The sequence below is a fragment of the Zootermopsis nevadensis genome, unplaced genomic scaffold, assembly GCF_977971745.1.
Source record: "Zootermopsis nevadensis isolate Lab colony 2312 unplaced genomic scaffold, Znev_1.0 Znev_ptg000016l, whole genome shotgun sequence".
NCBI lineage: Eukaryota > Metazoa > Arthropoda > Insecta > Blattodea > Termopsidae > Zootermopsis > Zootermopsis nevadensis.
This window is the reverse complement of record NW_028259148.1, coordinates 7364483-7383206: the sequence shown is the minus strand read 5'-3', so window position 1 is coordinate 7383206 and position 18724 is coordinate 7364483. Positions and strand designations below refer to the sequence as shown.

At 38.7% G+C, this 18724-nt stretch overlaps 1 protein-coding gene across 3 annotated transcripts in view; it reads left to right on the top strand.

The window, feature by feature from the left end:
* Window positions 1-45: 45 nt before the first annotated feature.
* GckIII (Germinal centre kinase III) overlaps window positions 46-18724 on the top strand; it is a 60436-nt gene continuing 41757 nt past the window's right edge. For 2 of the 3 annotated variants that reach the window (XM_087349549.1, XM_087349548.1), the window contains exon 1: window positions 46-537. In XM_087349549.1, the coding sequence (XP_087205675.1) occupies window positions 523-537 (15 nt within the window). In that variant the 5' untranslated portion in view covers window positions 46-522. Of the gene's footprint in view, window positions 538-12030; window positions 12265-18724 lie in introns of those variants that run through there. The other variant, XM_087349546.1, reaches the window with a different exon arrangement.

Sequence of the window (18724 nt, the reverse complement as noted above, 5' to 3'; positions counted from 1 at the left end):
ACTATGTTTTGATGCGTCATGTCTTCCACTGCCTGCAAACGTAACCCGGTTCGTTGTGACATCAAATCAAAATGGCGCTGTTGTGTGTGTTTGATATGTTGATGTGGAAACAAATACTATAGAACTTCTGCGTTCATGCACACATGTTCCTACGTATACATCTTTCCGAAATGCCACTTATGTGTTTGTAATGAAGTGGGTTGTAAGTTTACGTTTAAGCCTTTATTTTTGTTTGAATTTATGTTTATGTTGAGAGGATCCAGAATTGGGCCTGTTATCCCACCTGAGGAATGTGAAGATTTCAGACAACGTGTGATTTGGATGCATAATTTCTGCCGTAAAAAGAAAACAGTATTCAAGTAAAAATGTATAGCGTATGGGAATTGGCTACTGTTTAAAGTACATAGGTGATAGTTCGTGCAAAAGTGATTATTCATGTGTGAACATTCCACAAGACAATAGTACCACCTACAATAATTTACTTGGTCAGTTTTGTAATTATACAACTTGGACAGTGGAAGTATGGCCTTCAATGAGGTGAGTAAATATATATACGAATTTCAGGAGATATATAGTATGTTCTTGTTTGGTGAACAGTTGACATGTAGATTGTGTAAACCTTTATGTAATCACTGTACTTGTAGCTTAATGACAGGCCAGCCATATATGAGCACAGAGATGTATAGAACTGGATCGTCTGTTTCATTCATGTGTTCACAGGGCTCTTTAATGACAGGTTTCCTATATTTGAGGTTATAAACTGAAGTGAATTTTAAATTTCTTAGTTTTGGTTTCCTGAGTTAGGATGAAGTGAATTCGTTTACTTTAGAGTATAATAATTTATAGACTAGATGCTAAACTTGGTCTTTGAAACATGAGTCTACTATGCAGGGACAAATGTGTACAACAAGCTTCTTTTCAAAATTAAATGTCTATTCACAAACAGTAAATAATTTACTTGAGCCACAACAGGCTATTTAGCCCATTCCATGACGATGATGACTGTAAACAATTTAAAATAGCATGTAAAGAATTATTTTTGACTCACTTTCTACTTGTTGATTACTTTATATTACTAAGAAATGACTAACTTATTGTAATCATGTGCCTGTAAATCTCATGCATATTAAAGTATTTCTCCTGCCTACATAATACATTTTTAATTATATATTAAGTAGGGCCACTGCATGTTTCAGTCTCTTGCACAGCAATTATCAGGTGGCACACAGTACATGATAAAAATTTAACTGTATGACAGTGTTTTGAATTGAATGTTTTGTTTAAAAAAACTACTTTTTTACTTTATCCATTATCTATTTTTTTCATAAAATCTTAAAAATCAAAACATTTCAGCGGATGGACTGCTTTTTCTTCAGGTAAAAAAGGTTGTAGACATCTGTTTCACTGAATCTGGTAGACTGAGCTATTCCTGATCTGTCCAAATGAAAGAAAGCAGTATTGCAAGGCTCAAAAAGTCCAAAAAAAAGGAAGCTGTTTTACAAGATTGTTGCCAAAAATTCCATAAGATAGAAAGGAGTAATAAAGACCATCGCCAAAGACATTCAGATAATAAAGCATCAAATCTGTCATGAATTATATGGGTCCTGCATCTGCACTTAATTGTAGTTTATATAATAATGTGGATTTGGCAATAAAATTTGGATAATATATCTTGTAGGAAATAATACTATTTTTCTGAACTTCTGTCTTGAACGTCAAAACCTGTTAAGTCAAAATTTATATTATTACAAGGATGTGTTTACAGTAAAAAATTCTGGGGGATGGGGTTGTAATATATATGTGGTACTTGCTTTTAGCCCAAAGGTAAAGAATGTGTTGATCAGCTTGTCAGAAATGGATGTGAAGAGAAGGCCATAGTGCCAATTTGTCTAATAATTGTATCAAATAGTGGATGTGCAAAGGAATTATGTTATAAATTTTCATTGTGTTCAGGTGAGGATACAAAAATATGTTGTCTATACTTTAATTACTTTTATTGGTTTTTATGGCTTATATATGTTATTCGACTCAAAAAGGTTCTGACATTGGTAGATTTCACTTAAAATTATTCATTGTCTGGACTTTTTCCAACATCCTTGTTTAATATATGTTCTTTGTAATGCGCTTTGAGAGTGTTCCCAGTCTTGGCAAGCCATTTGGTAGATGGCACTGCTTTTGCTTTTATCAGTATGGTTTCGTTTTTAGTTTTGAATGGCTGACAGTGGTATTTGTATTTTCAAATTCAATGTGGATATCTGTGTTTTTGAAAAGGTTAGTTGTTTTCCTGGTATGTTTACCTATGTGTGTAAAAATGGTCCAGTTTTTATATTGGTCGCATTGTATTTTCTTATTATTATTGAGCAATTGTGTTTATTGTTGCTATTGGAGAATCATTTTTATTATGTAACATTAATTATCAATAGGGAGCTGGGGTAGCTTAGTCATAGTGTCTGACTACAGACTGGATGACTTGGGTTTGATCCCTGGTAGAGGCAAGGGATTTTTCTTCTAGCCTTTGTGTACAGACCAGCTGTACCGCACTACATGATGCTATAACCCAGAAGACAGCCATCTTTACTTATTACCACTTATTTCAGGTGTAATTTAACCTTGTTTTGTATGAATATGAAACTTGTTCTCTCATCTGAAGGGCTGAACTGAGGGTGTTTGAGAACAAGGTGATGAGAATATTTGGACCAAAGGTCATGGAAGAAAGAGGAATGACCTGTTCTTCAGTGCCTTTAGCATCTGCGGGTCCCAACTTTTCGTTGGCTTTGATCTATTAGACAGATGGTAGGACTCCTTGGACGAGTGATCGGCCGATCGCAAGGCCTCTACCTGTACACAGGACAGCACAACACAGAAAGACACAGACAAACATCCATGCTTTGAGTGGGATTCGAACCCACTGTCCCAGTGACCAAGTGGCACAAGGCCCATGCCTCAGACCATGCAGCCACTGTGACAGCAAGTGACATAATGAAGAACTTTATAATTTATACTTGTCATCAGATACTATTACTATGATCAAATTGAGAGTATGGTAAGGGCGGGACATGTATGTGAGATGAGTAATTAGTACAACATTTTAATGTGCAACTTTGTTTTTATTTTTTTATATATATATATATATATTCAGGGTTAATGTGTGTTGGTTGGACTGTAGAATGTTGACAGCATCTAAAGCCAGACCCACCAATAAAAATACCAGGGCTTCCAAACTGGTACACATTCACCTTGAAGATAGAAACTTCATATTTGCTAAAACATTGGATAACCTTAACATTCAACACAGCTCACCCCCCAAAAGTGAGTTTCCACAATGAAACCCAGCTATGAAAATCTAAGCATAACATTTGCAAAACTTTAGCTGTGAGATTTTCAGTTCTCATGTGGTAAAGATGACTCTTGTTGCTTTAGATTGTGATGTCATGTGGTCTGGTAGGTAGATGACCAAAGTTTCAGAGAAACATAACTTTTGTGTGTTCATTGCACTGACTATGAAGGCAGTAAGCGTTTCTGAAGCTCAGTCAGTTTGTACAAGACTACATGTCGCAACATCCAAGGAGACTTGCATCTTCAGAATTTTAGCTGTTGATTTTGTAGTTATATCATCCTGGAAACTTATGACATGTGTATTGTAGTATTACAAACCTAATGCTAATGGCTAAGTTTTCAACAGTAGTGAGTATAATTCTGTGCAAATATCACATTAATTTGTTGTCAAGGCAAAGTATTTTACAGGCCATACACTTACAGATGGGGTAACTGACCTGGTTACCTTGATAACATGCAAAACCCATTTATATTGTCAGCGCATATTTTAAGATATGGAGGGAATGAAATGATAACGTGAAAACATGATAACATATCATTTTTACAGAGAATATGCTTATTATTAATATAAGCAAAAATTTGAATGAGAACTTATGGAATTTGTAGTAGTATATGGGCAAGATTTAAGTAGCCTCAGACCGGTTCTAGTTTTCTGTTCATGGCTGCAGGCCATGATATCAAAGAAGTTATTACCTCTAGGCTAGTGTAATGATTAAATACAAATATTGATTTTCCAATTTTAAAAACATAAAGCACCTTGATATTTTACACATCAAATAGATTTCAAACATGAATTAAATGATGCGTTGCAAAATTGTAAAAGTTTATACAAGCTGGATTAACACTGATGGCGAGGTGGATCCAGCCTGCAGGCCAGGCATTACCAATGCCAGCTGTAACCAGATTTTATACTGACCAAACTATCCGAGCCCACCTTTCATTATAGAAATGAAGGTATGTGGATTTGTTGAATGCAGGCATTTCATATAATTTACCAGCTTTCATTATGTTTGAATAGCCTGTGCTGGAGATGCTACAGCCAATGAGACAGCCATATTCGTACTCACTGCTGTGGAAAACTCATATCCTACTTGGTCCTTTGTTACTATTAATAACAGCTGACTCTTCACACTGTATTAATGGTAGTAAGAACTAACTAACTAGATGGCTTACAGAACGCGAAGGTTCATCACCGAACTCACCAATGCCCTCCACCGGACCCTGCCATGGTAGTTGGAACTGTACCATGATTTGGTGTTATCAGAACTTGGATAAAACCAAGATGGTATTTTAACTTTGAAGCATATTACTGTTCACATCCTGACAAAAAAAAAATCCTTAGATCCAGAGTTTAGATTTATGTGACAATTTAAATTGAGTCTTTCAACACAAATACATGAACAGAGATTTTGTATGGTGACTTTGAAGTTACAATATGACAGCCGATATCCTGTGATTTTTCTTGTATACAGTTCCATCTTCTTCCACCAGATTGTTTGTAAGTCTTAGTTTGGACCACAAGGTTGGTAGTGTTGTGTTATTTGTAGGTGTTTCCTTGTGTTGAAGATATACTTACTTACTTAGGATAATTAGATGACCCGTTCTTCAGTGCCTTGAGCATCTGTGGTTCCCAACTTTTTGTTGGCTTTGATCTATTAGACAGATGGTAGGACTCCTTGGACGAGGGATCAGCCCGTCGCAAGGCCTCTACCTGTACACAGGACAGCACAACACAGAAAGATGCGGACAAATATCCATGCCTTGAGTGGGATTTGAACCCACGGTCCCAGTGACCAAGCAGCACAAGGCCCACACCTCAGACCATGGGGCCACTGTGACGGCATGTTGACGATATAAATACAGAAACTTATACAGTAAATAGGCTTATGTGAAATATATTAATTTTATAACAAAGTATGTTTTGTAACTCATTTTGTCAGATGGGTACACATCCTTCAACATGGACTTTGTGTCAGGTACAACTAGGTGTCCAACAGTTTTCATACCTTTTGCCTTCCATTGGATTTTGCTTTTAGAACTTTAAGTATGGATCCAGAGAAATTCTGTGGTATAAAGGTAAGAAACATGTCAGGTCTGTTTATTGCTACTGCTCAGATGATTTTGTATTAGCAGCTGACAGTGATGAAGAATGCTGAAGGGTACATTACAGTTTCATAAACTGATGGTAGTGGCACTGAAATGATCAATTTGTAGTCCCAGTTAGTGGAAGATAATTGGCCTATAACACAACCTGATTTTCATGGTGGGGTGGTTGATGGTGATGAAGTTGGTGTCAGTGATGTGTCAGCAACAAGAACAAATATTTCTGGAATACTGTGCTGTCATGTAGAGCGCAACCAGTTTTCTTGTGGATAGAAACTCTTCCTGTGTAGGACCTTAGGAATCATGATTTCACTAGTAGCTTACTTCAGGAATCTAATTGGGAAGGAATTTTTGGAGAAAATATCATACGAAAGGAATAAATATGCAGTAATGTGAGACTCTAAAAAAACAGTTACTTATTATTTTAAGAAGCTTGTGCAGGTCATTGGCTATTTCTTTATTGTGTCAGTTTTTTAATTGCCTCAGTGATGAAAGAATGGCAAACAGACGTCATGAAAACTGCTAAGAAGTGCAGTTGAATTACAGAAAGTAGGATTATGGTAGTGAGTGTGAAGATGGCTGTGTTCTGGGTTGTAGCTCCGTGTAGTCTGGTAGAAGTTTTGGTAAACCATGCCATGATTTTCTTTTATTCTGACTGTCTTCTGGGTTTACTACAAAACAGGAGACAGCCATCTTGAATAAAAGAAAATCATTAAAGAAACCAAACAGTAAATATAGAGCCACATGCATTTGCTTTCCAGAGGCCTTTTGTTGGGAAATCCAACTTCTTTGGCATGTTCCAGTGGTGTTCCTTGATATTTCATTATCAGTTGCAAGAAGTCCATAACTTGTGAATGTATAGTTATCAGATGTCTTGTTACCCAGTCTTTCATTTATTATATTTAATAGAGAAAATTAATAATCGTGCAGTAACATTAGAAAGGTATTTGATGCATATTAGTGTTGAAATTTTCTTTTAACCATCAAGTTTCTGACTTCCAGAATTTGAAATGTTTCCTTAAATGTTGTTGTTTAAACATTCATGGTGTATTACACACGTGCCAAATTGAAACATGAAAGCACATCATGATATTAAACTCAGGACAGCGTAACATTATGAAGCTGATGTTCCAATTACTGTGCTACCGTGTTTTTCTGCCTTGGCGCAGAATAGTAATGGAACATCGTTGGCACCAGAGAATTTGACACGTTTGATGGAGGGGGAGAGAGAGAACATGTTCCTACAGAATTTGAGAAGAGGGCACTGAGGAGAAAACTTTGACATGAGGGGGTTGAAATTGTCAGAAGCTGAAGAAAATTGCATAATCGTTTCATATTTTCTAATCTTTGGCAAGTGCTATTAAGATGACCAAATTAAGGAGATTGAGGTTCAAAACTCTGTTGGAAAATCATTTGGGGAGAGACCATCAGAAGACCTGTGGATAGATGGGCGGGTAATAATGGATCTTAAAGGAATAAGATGGAAAGGTGTGGACTGTATTAATATGGCTCAGACTGGGAGTGGTTGTAGATTGACGTTTGACCAAGTTGGCCGTGTACATAAAGTATAGGTGGTCCCCATTTAGTAGCGTTCTGTTGTGGCGGGTTCAACGTTAAGTGGGACATTATGTATCAGGCTTTTCATGCTTTTAGATGTCTTGTAGGGACCAACTTAACAGAAATGGTCAGCTTCACAAGTTTTTCTGTATGTCATTGTTATTCGTTATGAGGTGAACTAGTCAAGGAATTTATGAATGCTAATCCTAGACTCCACACCTCAGTGAAACGTAGGATTTGTAATGCTTAGATTTCAGCTGCTGTAATCTGTATCTCAAGCATTCATGTGTTATGAAAAAGCAATGACGCATGGGTTAGTAACGCTAAGATAACACAGGTACCTGGAATAAAGATAATCGGGTGCCTGATTGTGATGAGTATATTCTTTTATACAATACTTTTATTTTCCGTCGTTTCACAAGCTTATTGTTAAAATCACATAAAATTTCACATAAAATTGTTACATTTTTAAAATTGACGACATGTTTCGATATACAATTCTATCATCGTCAGGTCTATCAAAATTAAAATTAAAATCTGGTGTATCTGTTGCTCTGCTTATATTGATTTTGTTTTTACCCGTTTTTGATTTTATTACATCTCCAGGTTTCTTCCATTTAATTTTGGAGACTGCGCCTGGGTGCCTATATCGGGTTGTGTGTGATGTGCGTGTCCGTTGTTATTGAATGGCAGACAGCAATTCAATGCCATTCAATAACAACGGACACGCACATCACACACAACCCGATATAGGCACCCAGGCGCAGTCTCCAAAATTAAATGGAAGAAACCTGGAGATGTAATAAAATCAAAAACGGGTAAAAACAAAATCAATATAAGCAGAGCAACAGATACACCAGATTTTAATTTTAATTTTGATAGACCTGACGATGATAGAATTGTATATCGAAACATGTCGTCAATTTTAAAAATGTAACAATTTTATGTGAAATTTTATGTGATTTTAACAATAAGCTTGTGAAACGACGGAAAATAAAAGTATTGTATTGAGGAACACAAGCAGGATGCAATTAAGATATAAGATATTCTTTTATGTAAAGGCGTCACATTTATTCCGGCTTTATAGGAAAGGTATTTATGGTGTCAGTGCAATATCAAATGCGACATCGGCCATGTCTCTTATTCTGGAATCGAAAAAACGAACCGAAGCCGAATACGTCAGATGATTTCGTGATATTCTTAGTCATTGGTCTTATATAACACAACTTCGTGGAGCATAGTCCTTGATTTGCCAGTGGTCGCTCGGCTAGCGAAGAAATGTCCCACCTTTAATGGAATCTGGATTTTCATGACCGTGCTCACAAGATTCCCGAACCTGGCCCATATTCCGAGCCAGATTAAACCAATCTATATCGTCACATTCAAGCTCTTTAAGTTTTACTTTAATATTTTATTTTCATCTGCGCCCAGGCATCCTAAGTAGCCTCTTCCTAACAGGTTTTTCTACTAAAATGTTGTACACATTTCTCATATCTCCTTTGCATGCTACATAGCCGCCCTTATCAATCGCTTTGTTTTGATTGCCCTAATAAGAAGGGTAAGCGTTTTTATGCGGCGTCCTGTTGCTTCCTTCGTCTTGGGCGTAAATATTGTCCTCTGCGTCCTGTTTTCAAACACCCTCAATCTCTGTCGGCAATACCGACGTCTTCATTACCATCTCACCCTGTCTTTGTTTTACGTGGGAGACCAAGTTTTGTACTTATACAAAACAGAGGTAAAATTGCTGTGCGTTTTGATTACATTATGGGCATTGTTACTATTCAGTTCAGTATGTGAAATTCTCTCACGCCAAAGGAAAAACAGATTGAATAGAAGAATATTTAGACATGAGAAAGGGGAAGTAACAGGAGGATGGAAACAAATTACCGGTGATTGTTTTTCTACGTTGCAAGTCGTAATAGAGCCTCCTGTTATAGTTGCCCAAGATTGTTCCAACTTGGGATTTTGGGTTGTCGATAACGGTTCCCTTGGGTTGTAATTGGGCGTTTTTATCAGATGATCTTTAGTCCAGCATTGAGCTGAAGGACAAATAGCTTAAGATACTGTTCATTCTGGGCAGATAGGACATGCAACGAGAATGAATTAAATGCGTGGATTAAAGTGTGTAGGAGATATCCTCTAATCTGCGCTTAATAGGCATCAGGTGATTTTTTTCGCAACTCATCCTGAATACAGGACCATTTGTTCAAAATGCATGAAATAGTTTCGTAGCCTAGAAATGGGGTGATTATGCATTATAGCTGCATTTTTCTGTGTTATGCAGATGCCAGTTGTAACATCCCTTCCAGATGACTTTCTAGTTTGGTAGCACTGTCTTTACTTACAAAGACGTCGGTAATTTAGTCGATCATCAAATCGGCATCTTTAGAATTATAAACACAAGGATACTTGTATGTTTCACACAGAATCTACAGAGTACATTGTACACGCGGATCAGCAGCATTCTTTCAAATTTCATCAGACCGAAATACGAGGTGCGATCGGAAAGTTTCAAGACTCTGTCAATAGCGGGCGAACCGGATGTAGTACGAGCTTCTGCCTTTAGGGGGTGCGGCCTACATTCATAGTGAATCAGTGTGCCAGCTGGCATCATCGAATTAGCATTTGTTTCTTAGTTACGGGCGTTTTGGTAGTGCATTACACCGACCCTCCTGCGATTTCGGAATGGCGTGTGCATCAAATTTTGCCAAAGACTCGCCAAAACGGCTACGGAAACCGCTGAAATGCTAAAGCAAGCATTTGGGGAGTCCGCAATGGGTCGTGCACAAACTTTTGTGTGGCATTCACGTTTTAAAAATGGCCGAACCTCTGTCGATGATGACGAGCGTTCTGGACGACCATCTTCGAGCACAACGCCCGAAAATGTTACGAAGATTCGGCAGGCCATTCACGAAGATCGACGTCGTACCATCAACGACTTGTGCGACATTGTTGGGATAGGCTATGGGACCTGTCAGCTGATTCTAAAGGAAGAACTCCACATGCGACGCATCATGACAACGCGCCAGCGCACACCGCCCTCAAAGTTCGGCAGTTTTTGGCCTCAAACACCATGGCCGTCATCCCGCACCCTCCTTATTCGCCGGATTTAGCTCCATGTGACTTCTTCCTCTTCCCAAAGATGAAAATTCAGCTAAAGGGAAGGAGATTTGAGACGATAGAAGAGATTCAGGCAGAATCGCAGATGGTGCTTGACAGGCTGACAAAGAAAGATTTCCAGGGATGCTTCCAGGCTTGGCAGCGGCGCTGGGATCGTTGTGTTCACTCCCAGGGGAACTACTTCGAGGGTGATGGATGAATTTAATACCTGAGATAAGTGTACGGGTTTTTATAGGCGCAGTGTAGAAACTTTCCGATCGCACCTCGTAAACTTAAGCACACACAGAAAGGCAGTAAGTTACACACCTTAGTGACTCTGCATAATTTCCGTTAGCCCGTTTTCACTTCTTGAAGTTGACATTATTGCATTTTTAAACTGCATACATGCAGATGATTATTGACAGTAGGAAATAAGAAGTATATAAAGTTCGCTGTGGTTTTTGGTGACATACGTAATGTCGTCATTTGGTTCAGAAGTTAACTGGGGGGAGACCAACACACGGGTGTAAAGATTAAAAAACAGGTAACACTACCTCTGTGATTAACTAAGTACTACATATTGCAGACTCGTTCTTAACCTTGGTACTTGATAGAAATGAGTGGTAAAACTCATCCCCAAAGTATGAGCCCCCCCAGTACCAGTTTGATAAAAAGAACCTCGTGGATCCCGGAGTCTGGAAGCGATGGGTTGTTCGGCCCGTAGCCTAACCACAGTGTTGACTGAGCCAGGTTTTTGTCATAGATCTCCTGTCGCAGTATTAGTTATTATTTCAGCATTGCTCCATATTCACTAGTGTCATCTGGGGGGCTGAACAGTGGGTCCTCTAGCGGCCGCATTTACATACATTAGAACATTGAGCTACTTTGGCACTATTATTGACGATAGGAAGTTACAAGTACAAAGATGACGTGGACTCCTGTAACAAGATGTTCTTACGAATTCGACATTTGAATCAGAAGTTATTGGAGGACACGGACACACGTTATACTGGATTTCCTTGTGCCAGTGGATATTAATTATTGCTTAAGACTTTAATAAAGTTAGATACGAGTTTTACCGAGTATTGCGGGCCAGTGATTAGCATTCCTGCTGCATATTCGGGAGATGACGGGTTAATATTTTGACCTGAAGACCACGTTTTCGTGCGTCTACTCTCATTTTCTCTAAGCGAACCTCAGATTAGGCTACGACCTATTCCTTCCCCATACTTTCCAATCTGTTATTCGATGCAGCTTAGTCGGAGCTGAGAGCGTCGTTGAATGAACCATAAATAAATAAGACAATGAATTGTATGCAAATTAAGCGTTGCTATGGACCGATGCTCTTCAAAGGAAAATTGTCCCGACAGATTGTAGTGTAGACCGAAAGGCGAAATTTATTAAAATCTGCTTCGTAGTTTTTGGCGGTGAAACATGCAGACGTGTGAACAGATGAACGCCGTGCGTGACCGCATCGTGTTTTCATTTCATGTACTTCGTACTGCGGGCGTGGAAGAAAGTAAATTCCTTCTTAGAGCCACCTATGAGGTTTTATCTTATTATTGATGTATGTTAAAACAAGGTTTTGATACTGAATGTGCCGCTCAGAGTCTTAAATGTTGGTTGGTTTATGTTCGATGTGCGCCATTGAGAAAATAATCGCGTGTCGTGAACTGATGTTTGATTTCGGGTGTAATACGGATTCATGGGTACTGAACTTGATTACACCAAAGTTAAAACAGCTTTAATCAAGAGCTAGGTATGTCAGTACTAGTCACATTTCTCTTTATTAAAGGTGACACCATCTATACGTAAGAATTTAAAAATATAATTGGTTGCGATAAGATATACCGTTATCAGTTGTAAGATTCTTGCTTATGTGATTACGTTGATACGTGTAGCCACTGAAGTTGATGGTTAGTGATGTGAGGGTTGTCGAATTAACACTTCCTTTAGTAATATTTAAAATTTGTGAATAATTTGTCCTGTGCTTGAAGTGTGGTTGATCGTGATGTTAATTAAGAAATCTGACACATCTTCTGAAATAATTAAGTCAGCTTGTAGGAACCATGTGTCCATAGTTGCACGGTGTCTAGGTAATTAATTATGCCTCCGGTTTGGAATAATCGAACGCCGAGTGGAACCGTGAAACGATCGAGTAAAAGCAAGGTAAGATTTAAGAAAGTTAAATGTCTGGGTATTTTCATTGGGGAAGTAAAGTGTTATTTAGATTGGAACATTATTTTCAAGTTACCGTGAGTGCTAACGTTGTGGTAGCAGTACCTGAAGGCTCAACACCGCTAATACCAAGTTCTTCCATTCACTGCCATACTGATCCATTTCCATCCGATTCATTTGTATCGTATCTCCCGAAGATCCATCCATCGTGATATTATTTTGAAGCCTCGTTCCGTGTAGAGTGGCCCCCTTTTCGCCACATGACGTATTCTCAGGTTGACCATTGTACTCCTTGCCAGATATTTATAGTATGATCCACGTAGGATATTTCTTGAATACCAGAGTGTACTTTCTGAGTCTCCATGGAGTTAGTTGGAGTTATCTTCGGACGTTTTGAAAGATTCTGTATTCATTGTTTTTCTCACCCGTATCATCTCCGTGACTAGCTCATTTGAATCACGTTTGGTTTTAACAGTCCTGACATTACTAGATGGCTTGTGTGTTCACGAAGTTGCTTGTTATGTAACACAAATTGTCCGCCAAGAATGGCCGAAAAATGTGAAGTAGTAAACATTGTCTTAAATATCTCGTAAGGCCCAAATTTCCTTTACAGCATTGCCATAACAACAGTTATAATGTACACAAATATTATCTCACAAGGCCCAAAATCCCTTATCATTTACCTTGCACAGAACCCGTTGATAACATACGATCACCAACCAAATAGCAACCAGCTGAGCTACCATCATTTGATTATTGTATAGATAAGTACTAAATTTCGCTCTTCGGCGTTTGTTCCACATATTTTACTGAAACAGTGTTTCAAAACACGTAATTTATGATTGTTGATAACCTGAGATAATAACTTTTACAGATTGTTTTACAAGTTCTTATCTTTAGCATTGTAGGAAGTGGAAGGTGTGATAGCAGTTTTAGAACTCATTAGTAGGCAACGTGAATACATCCGGTCAGTGCAAAACAATTCCTAATACGTCATTTTCAGAATTTCGTAAAGTATATCAGTATTCTAATTCTAAGAGTTTTTATAAAATATAAGTAGTTGTTTCTCTCCCCCCCCCCCCCCCCGTTAGTTTCATTTGGTGTATTTATTTTTAAATTTGGCCGAAGGTAATAAGGAACTTTGGTAAAATTTCAAGGATGAGATGACTGATTTTAGTCAAAAACTCTGAAGGGAAAATGCCTCTTACAAGACCTAAGCGAAGATAGGAAGATGTTAATCCTGCTATTTATATTAAATAAATGGATCCCTTGGCAGGATCTTGTGAACACGATAATGAACCTTCATATACAATGAATGTCTAATAATTTTTGACCATCTGATCCATTGTCATTGTCTTAGAGAGGAGTTTTCCATGAAATTATGTTGTTAGTATGAGAATGTAGTAAAATAAGTTTGCTGTTTATTGACATGTTCATTCTCCATTTAACAAAATCGCCATTCCCTTGTTTTGGCGTTTGGTGGTGATGCCTGCAGTTGACATCTCGATATCCAAATGCAATAACGAACGGGTATTAAAGTTGTAGTCGCTACTGATATTCTAGTTTCAAGTCTACCGGGTCCCGTACGTAGTTATCGTTCATTGACCCTTGGCAATGTTAAGAGTAGGCATGCTGTTTGTCATTAGGAATTTTCCTAGCTGCTAGAATGCGCATGAGTAACCAAAATTTGTAGTGAGTACAGCATTATAAGTCATATCCATTGAACAAACGGTATAAGGGACAAAGTAAGTGGCAAATATGTTATACAAGCATTTTTTTTACATCACTTTCTCTCGTACTTTGTTTTAGGGGGTGGGGATCACTTCTATAATGCGATGAGTATGTTCTTAGTCGAGTACCCTTTCGTTTAATGCGATGTCAATTGCATATATTTATAATTACGTTAATTATGGGTTGACGGACGTTGCAGTTGAGTGGTTATTAATCCTGCTTTGTGTTTAGGTCTGGGGATCTGATCTCGGGCCGGAGACCGGCTGTTTTTATAAGAGGTTTGTGTAGATTCTCAGCGTGTTCAGATCTTAAATAGGCTGCTGTTGATTTAATTTCTGTACGATATCGTATAATACTTGTTATTCGTAATAATTTGCAAGTCGATGGCGTGTTATATATTTCGTCGGCAAAACTTTGTTAAAACCCATGAACAAACAAGACAACAGACTGAGAGAAACCATGAAATTGGTAAAATTGGTCAAAATAGATATTAGCTGGATAGGTGCTGAATTGATCGTAAGATGATTCACTGAAAGGCTGTTGCTTCTGTTTTGGTAAACCATTTTACGTCATATAACGTGTTGTTTTCGGGATGAGGAATGTGTGATATTAACACGAACTAATTCACACGAATGTAGTACATGCCATAGGCTCTGACGTCAGAGTTTACGAATAATGTTATTGTCTTTTCTAAACCAAACATCTTGGCAGTTACGTTTGTTATTTTTATATATAAATGCGAGGACATTTACTGCATGCTGCTTTTGGTTATGCAAGATCACGTAACCTCACTTTTTGTTTTGAAGTCAAAATATTTGGAGATATTTGTTTTGTAATGACTTTTACGAAATGCTCATCTCTGTATCGTAAAATATCCATCTTCGTATTTGTTTTGTTGTGTTCACAGAGGCCTAAAAGTTGTAGTAATGACTCTAGATGACAAGATGTCTTGTTTTGCAAGTGCTGCTGTCAGTTTTTAGTATTATTTCTAGTACGGGCGACGGAAACGTTGAAATAACGCGTTATGTAGCGCGGCTGATTGATTTTTATTGTTATTCGGAGTTTAAAGTAAGGAGAAAGGGATATAGGAGAAATGTAAATGTGTGAGAAGGGTAAAGGAAAGAAAGACAGTCAGTATGGGATAAGAATGGGCGTATCTCTGTATTCTGTATAAAACGTATTGAATGAACGTTGTTGGGATCCATAAAATTACACATCATGTCTTATGCGACACCTGTTTAAAACTAGGTTATTTCAGGAAAATCACTTTTAAGATTGCGTCATCGAAAGCGTTGTCGAACCTCATTCTAGCGCCCTCTGCTCTAGCTTATGTTCACTCAGTTTGTAACTGTAACTTTTAAGGACAGTCTTGAGGTATAGAGGAGTCTGACTTTTTATTGTAATGCGCAGTGCACGCGCTTTTGTTTTTGTTATTCATTAGCCCTTTTATATCCGGTACTGTGCTGGTTTAAGAGAAACTGTGTCGAGAAGTGCTTTTAGCGTTTTAGTAGGAAAGTCTGGACTCCGTTTTGGGAGAAATAACCTCAGATGAGATTTGATAAGATATGAAGGGTGGACTGGATTCATCTGACGTTCGGCAGGGACCAGTGGCGAGCTCTTGTGAACGGCAGTGGAACATGCGGTGGTCGTGACGAAACCGTCGAAACAAAACTTTTTATCAGTGGCTGTAATTTGTGCATTGCCTTCTCAGGTGATGTTTTTGGTTTACGTAGTACACGCTTTCCTTTTCTTGCTGCCCACAAGCTAGTGACGTAGTTGAAACGCATGACTTGGTCCCGGTCCCTGTTCGTGGCTGGGAATTTATTAATCAGATTCGCAGTATTCGAATTTGATTTTTTTACGCGAACTTTGGCATCAGCTACTCCTGAAAACCTTCAGTTGGAATTGTCTGAAAACGATCGAGTAAAATATCGCTGCGTTTTGTGATTTGTTTGCCGTCTCTTGCAAAATGCTGACTGAATAACTCTGAAATCTTGTGATGTTCAATAATATTTACGTGGTTTACTTATGAACGAAGAATTCAGTGATCGAAATTTGTCAGCAGTCAGCGTATGGTATAAGAGGAAGTTGTGTTCTCCTGGGATCAATACCGCCCGCAGTGCAGCAACATTCGCGTGTGGTGGTGACCCTGACCTTAGCTGGCTCAGACGAATGATGTTCGCTGGTTTGAAATAATTTGCGTTCAATAAACTCTTTGTTCATGAGCCCAAGGGTTTATTAAGGGCTGTTGGTTCTTTTACAATGTCTGAACACTATAGTCATTGCTCGCCTCCGTATCAGTGTGAAAAATAAGTGTTTTAAGAACAACCACACTTTTCTTGAATTTTTAAATTGTCTTGCTTTTGTGTCGCCGTTCCTTGTTTATTAAGGATAGTTCTGTGTTTGTGATCTATATTTTCACAGACCTGAAAATGTTTGAAATGAAATGAGACTTCGTTTTTGGACAGGTTGTATTACGTTTTTATTTTCCTTTATATTTGGGATTATTCGTATATTTAATACAAAATTATCTTGTGGATATCGTAATTACACAGCCAAAGTTGTCCTTGCGCTTAAACTTCGCTGCATGAAGACGTATTGGGGAGTGAAGGTATGGCTCCACGCATTCTTAACCCGATAGTAGATGGAGGTGAGTGGGTATTTGCCCTCCGGCTGCTTAATCTCAGGAGTAAGACCTTACCGGCTCGGTGCCATTGGATAGGAGATGGGATGGGCTGACCAGTGTCAGTGTGGACGTGGTGGCGGTTCGACTGCCTTTTTCCCCTCTAATAACATTTATTCCGGATCGCTTCCCCCGTGGAGATTTATTTGCAGAACGCCGAAGAATCCACTAGAGATTTCAGGTTCAGGCGGTGAAGTCGTCGAGGTTGGTCTTCCGGGTTGTGACAAGAATCGAAGTATCTTCCAGATGGTTGTCTTTGGATGTTGCGCTGTGTAGTCTGGTTGAAGTTTACCGACGTTTCAAATATGCTTGAGATCGCCGTGATGATGGAGGCAACAGGCATATCTGAAACGTCGGTAAACTTCTACCTGTCTACACGGCGCAACAACCCAGCAAACAGCCATCTTCATGATCACTTGTGCAAAGGAATTGTTTCGATGGCCATCCGAAGAACGCGTTGCCCTGTGATGGATGCGAAATACTTGTACGGGGTCTGAGGCGACGTCGCGTATAGTTTTGCCACGTGTTGAGTGAGGGCGCAGGCCGTTTTGGGATCAATATTCAGGCGTTTCGACGGCGCTGCTGTAGCGTACGTGGTTTGTTGCTAGCCGCTGTTGGCGCATTAGTTGTCGGGAGTGGCTTGCGTGAGGGTAGTCGGAGTTAGGTCGGGGCGGGTCACAACCCTTTTTCACATTAGTCTCATTGAGGAATCAAAGTCGTGAGTGTCTTTGTGTTAATAAATAAGCTGTCGCTTGCAGATTTATAGTTGTTCTAAAATAACGAATTTAATTCTTTTGGTATGAATGTCTACCAGTTGCGTTTTAGAGAAAGTTTGGTTTGCAACAGTTATCTACCCATATTGTTGAACTGTCTGGTGTAGACAGCTGTTCACAGTTTGTCACTGAAGGCTTGGATGAATGTCACACTATCAGAAGGATTTTAACGCAGAAGCGAATCAATGTGGGTTTATGTAGCATTGTCATATAAATTCGTATCGTAATAAACTGAAAGTATTGTTAAACCATGAAAGATATTACAAGTAGTTGCTACAATATGGTTGGCATTTAGGCAGTATGTTGTTTGCTGCTACTTGTTAATAAGTCTGGCTAACCTTTTCATCAGTGTAGGTCTACTGCAAATGAAGTGAGCAGGTTTAAATACATAAAGTGGTATATATAATTGAAAGATTCAGTATGAATTCTTTTTATGAACGTGCTTGAGAGAAAGATATAATATTGTCTCTACTTCCCAGTTCTGTTTTAGTGTTGTTTGTACACCCCATAATTTGTAGTCTTCAATCATGATAGGGAAGATGACTGTCTCCTGGGATGTTCCGTCGTGTAGTCTGGTACAAGTTTACCGACGTTTCAGAGGTGTTTTCTGCCTCCATAGTCAGGGCGATGACATAGTATCCCAGAAGACAGCCATCTTCATCCTCACCGCCACTATGCTTAGGGCCATCATGTGAAGAGGGTGAGATGGGTGGGACGTGTACGTACGAGGGAGATGATCCGATATAAACTTTTAAGTCGTAAAATCGGAATGCATGAGCCTACTTTTGAGATCTGATCGTTGTTGGTAGGAATGTATTGGAAAGTATCTTAATGAGGGCGTGAGGGTATCTGGCGAGTTCTTGTGAGGTCGGTAATGAATCAGGGTTCCATTAAAGCAGGAAAATTCCTATGCTAGCTGAACGAAATGTTAGCTTCTCAAGAAGGACTCTTCTGCATAGTTTTATGACTTTCTGTCCTGCTCACCAGCTAATGCTGTTCTTCACAAAAGGAAGGGAGCCCGCTGGACGGAACTGAATTCATAAATTGTCACTGTGTGGGCTATTATGTACTATGTATTAAATTGGATTTTTAAGGATCGGTTATTATGATTTCGTAATACTTCAGACATTAATCGTACTTAAAATCTTTATTACACATCTGCATAAAACTACGCGAAGTCAGTTTGCGGTTGGAGAAAATTGTGTTCTAGGCAAGACTGCTGTTTTGTCTCCACAAGTTGAGAAAACTACTCCATTGACATTGT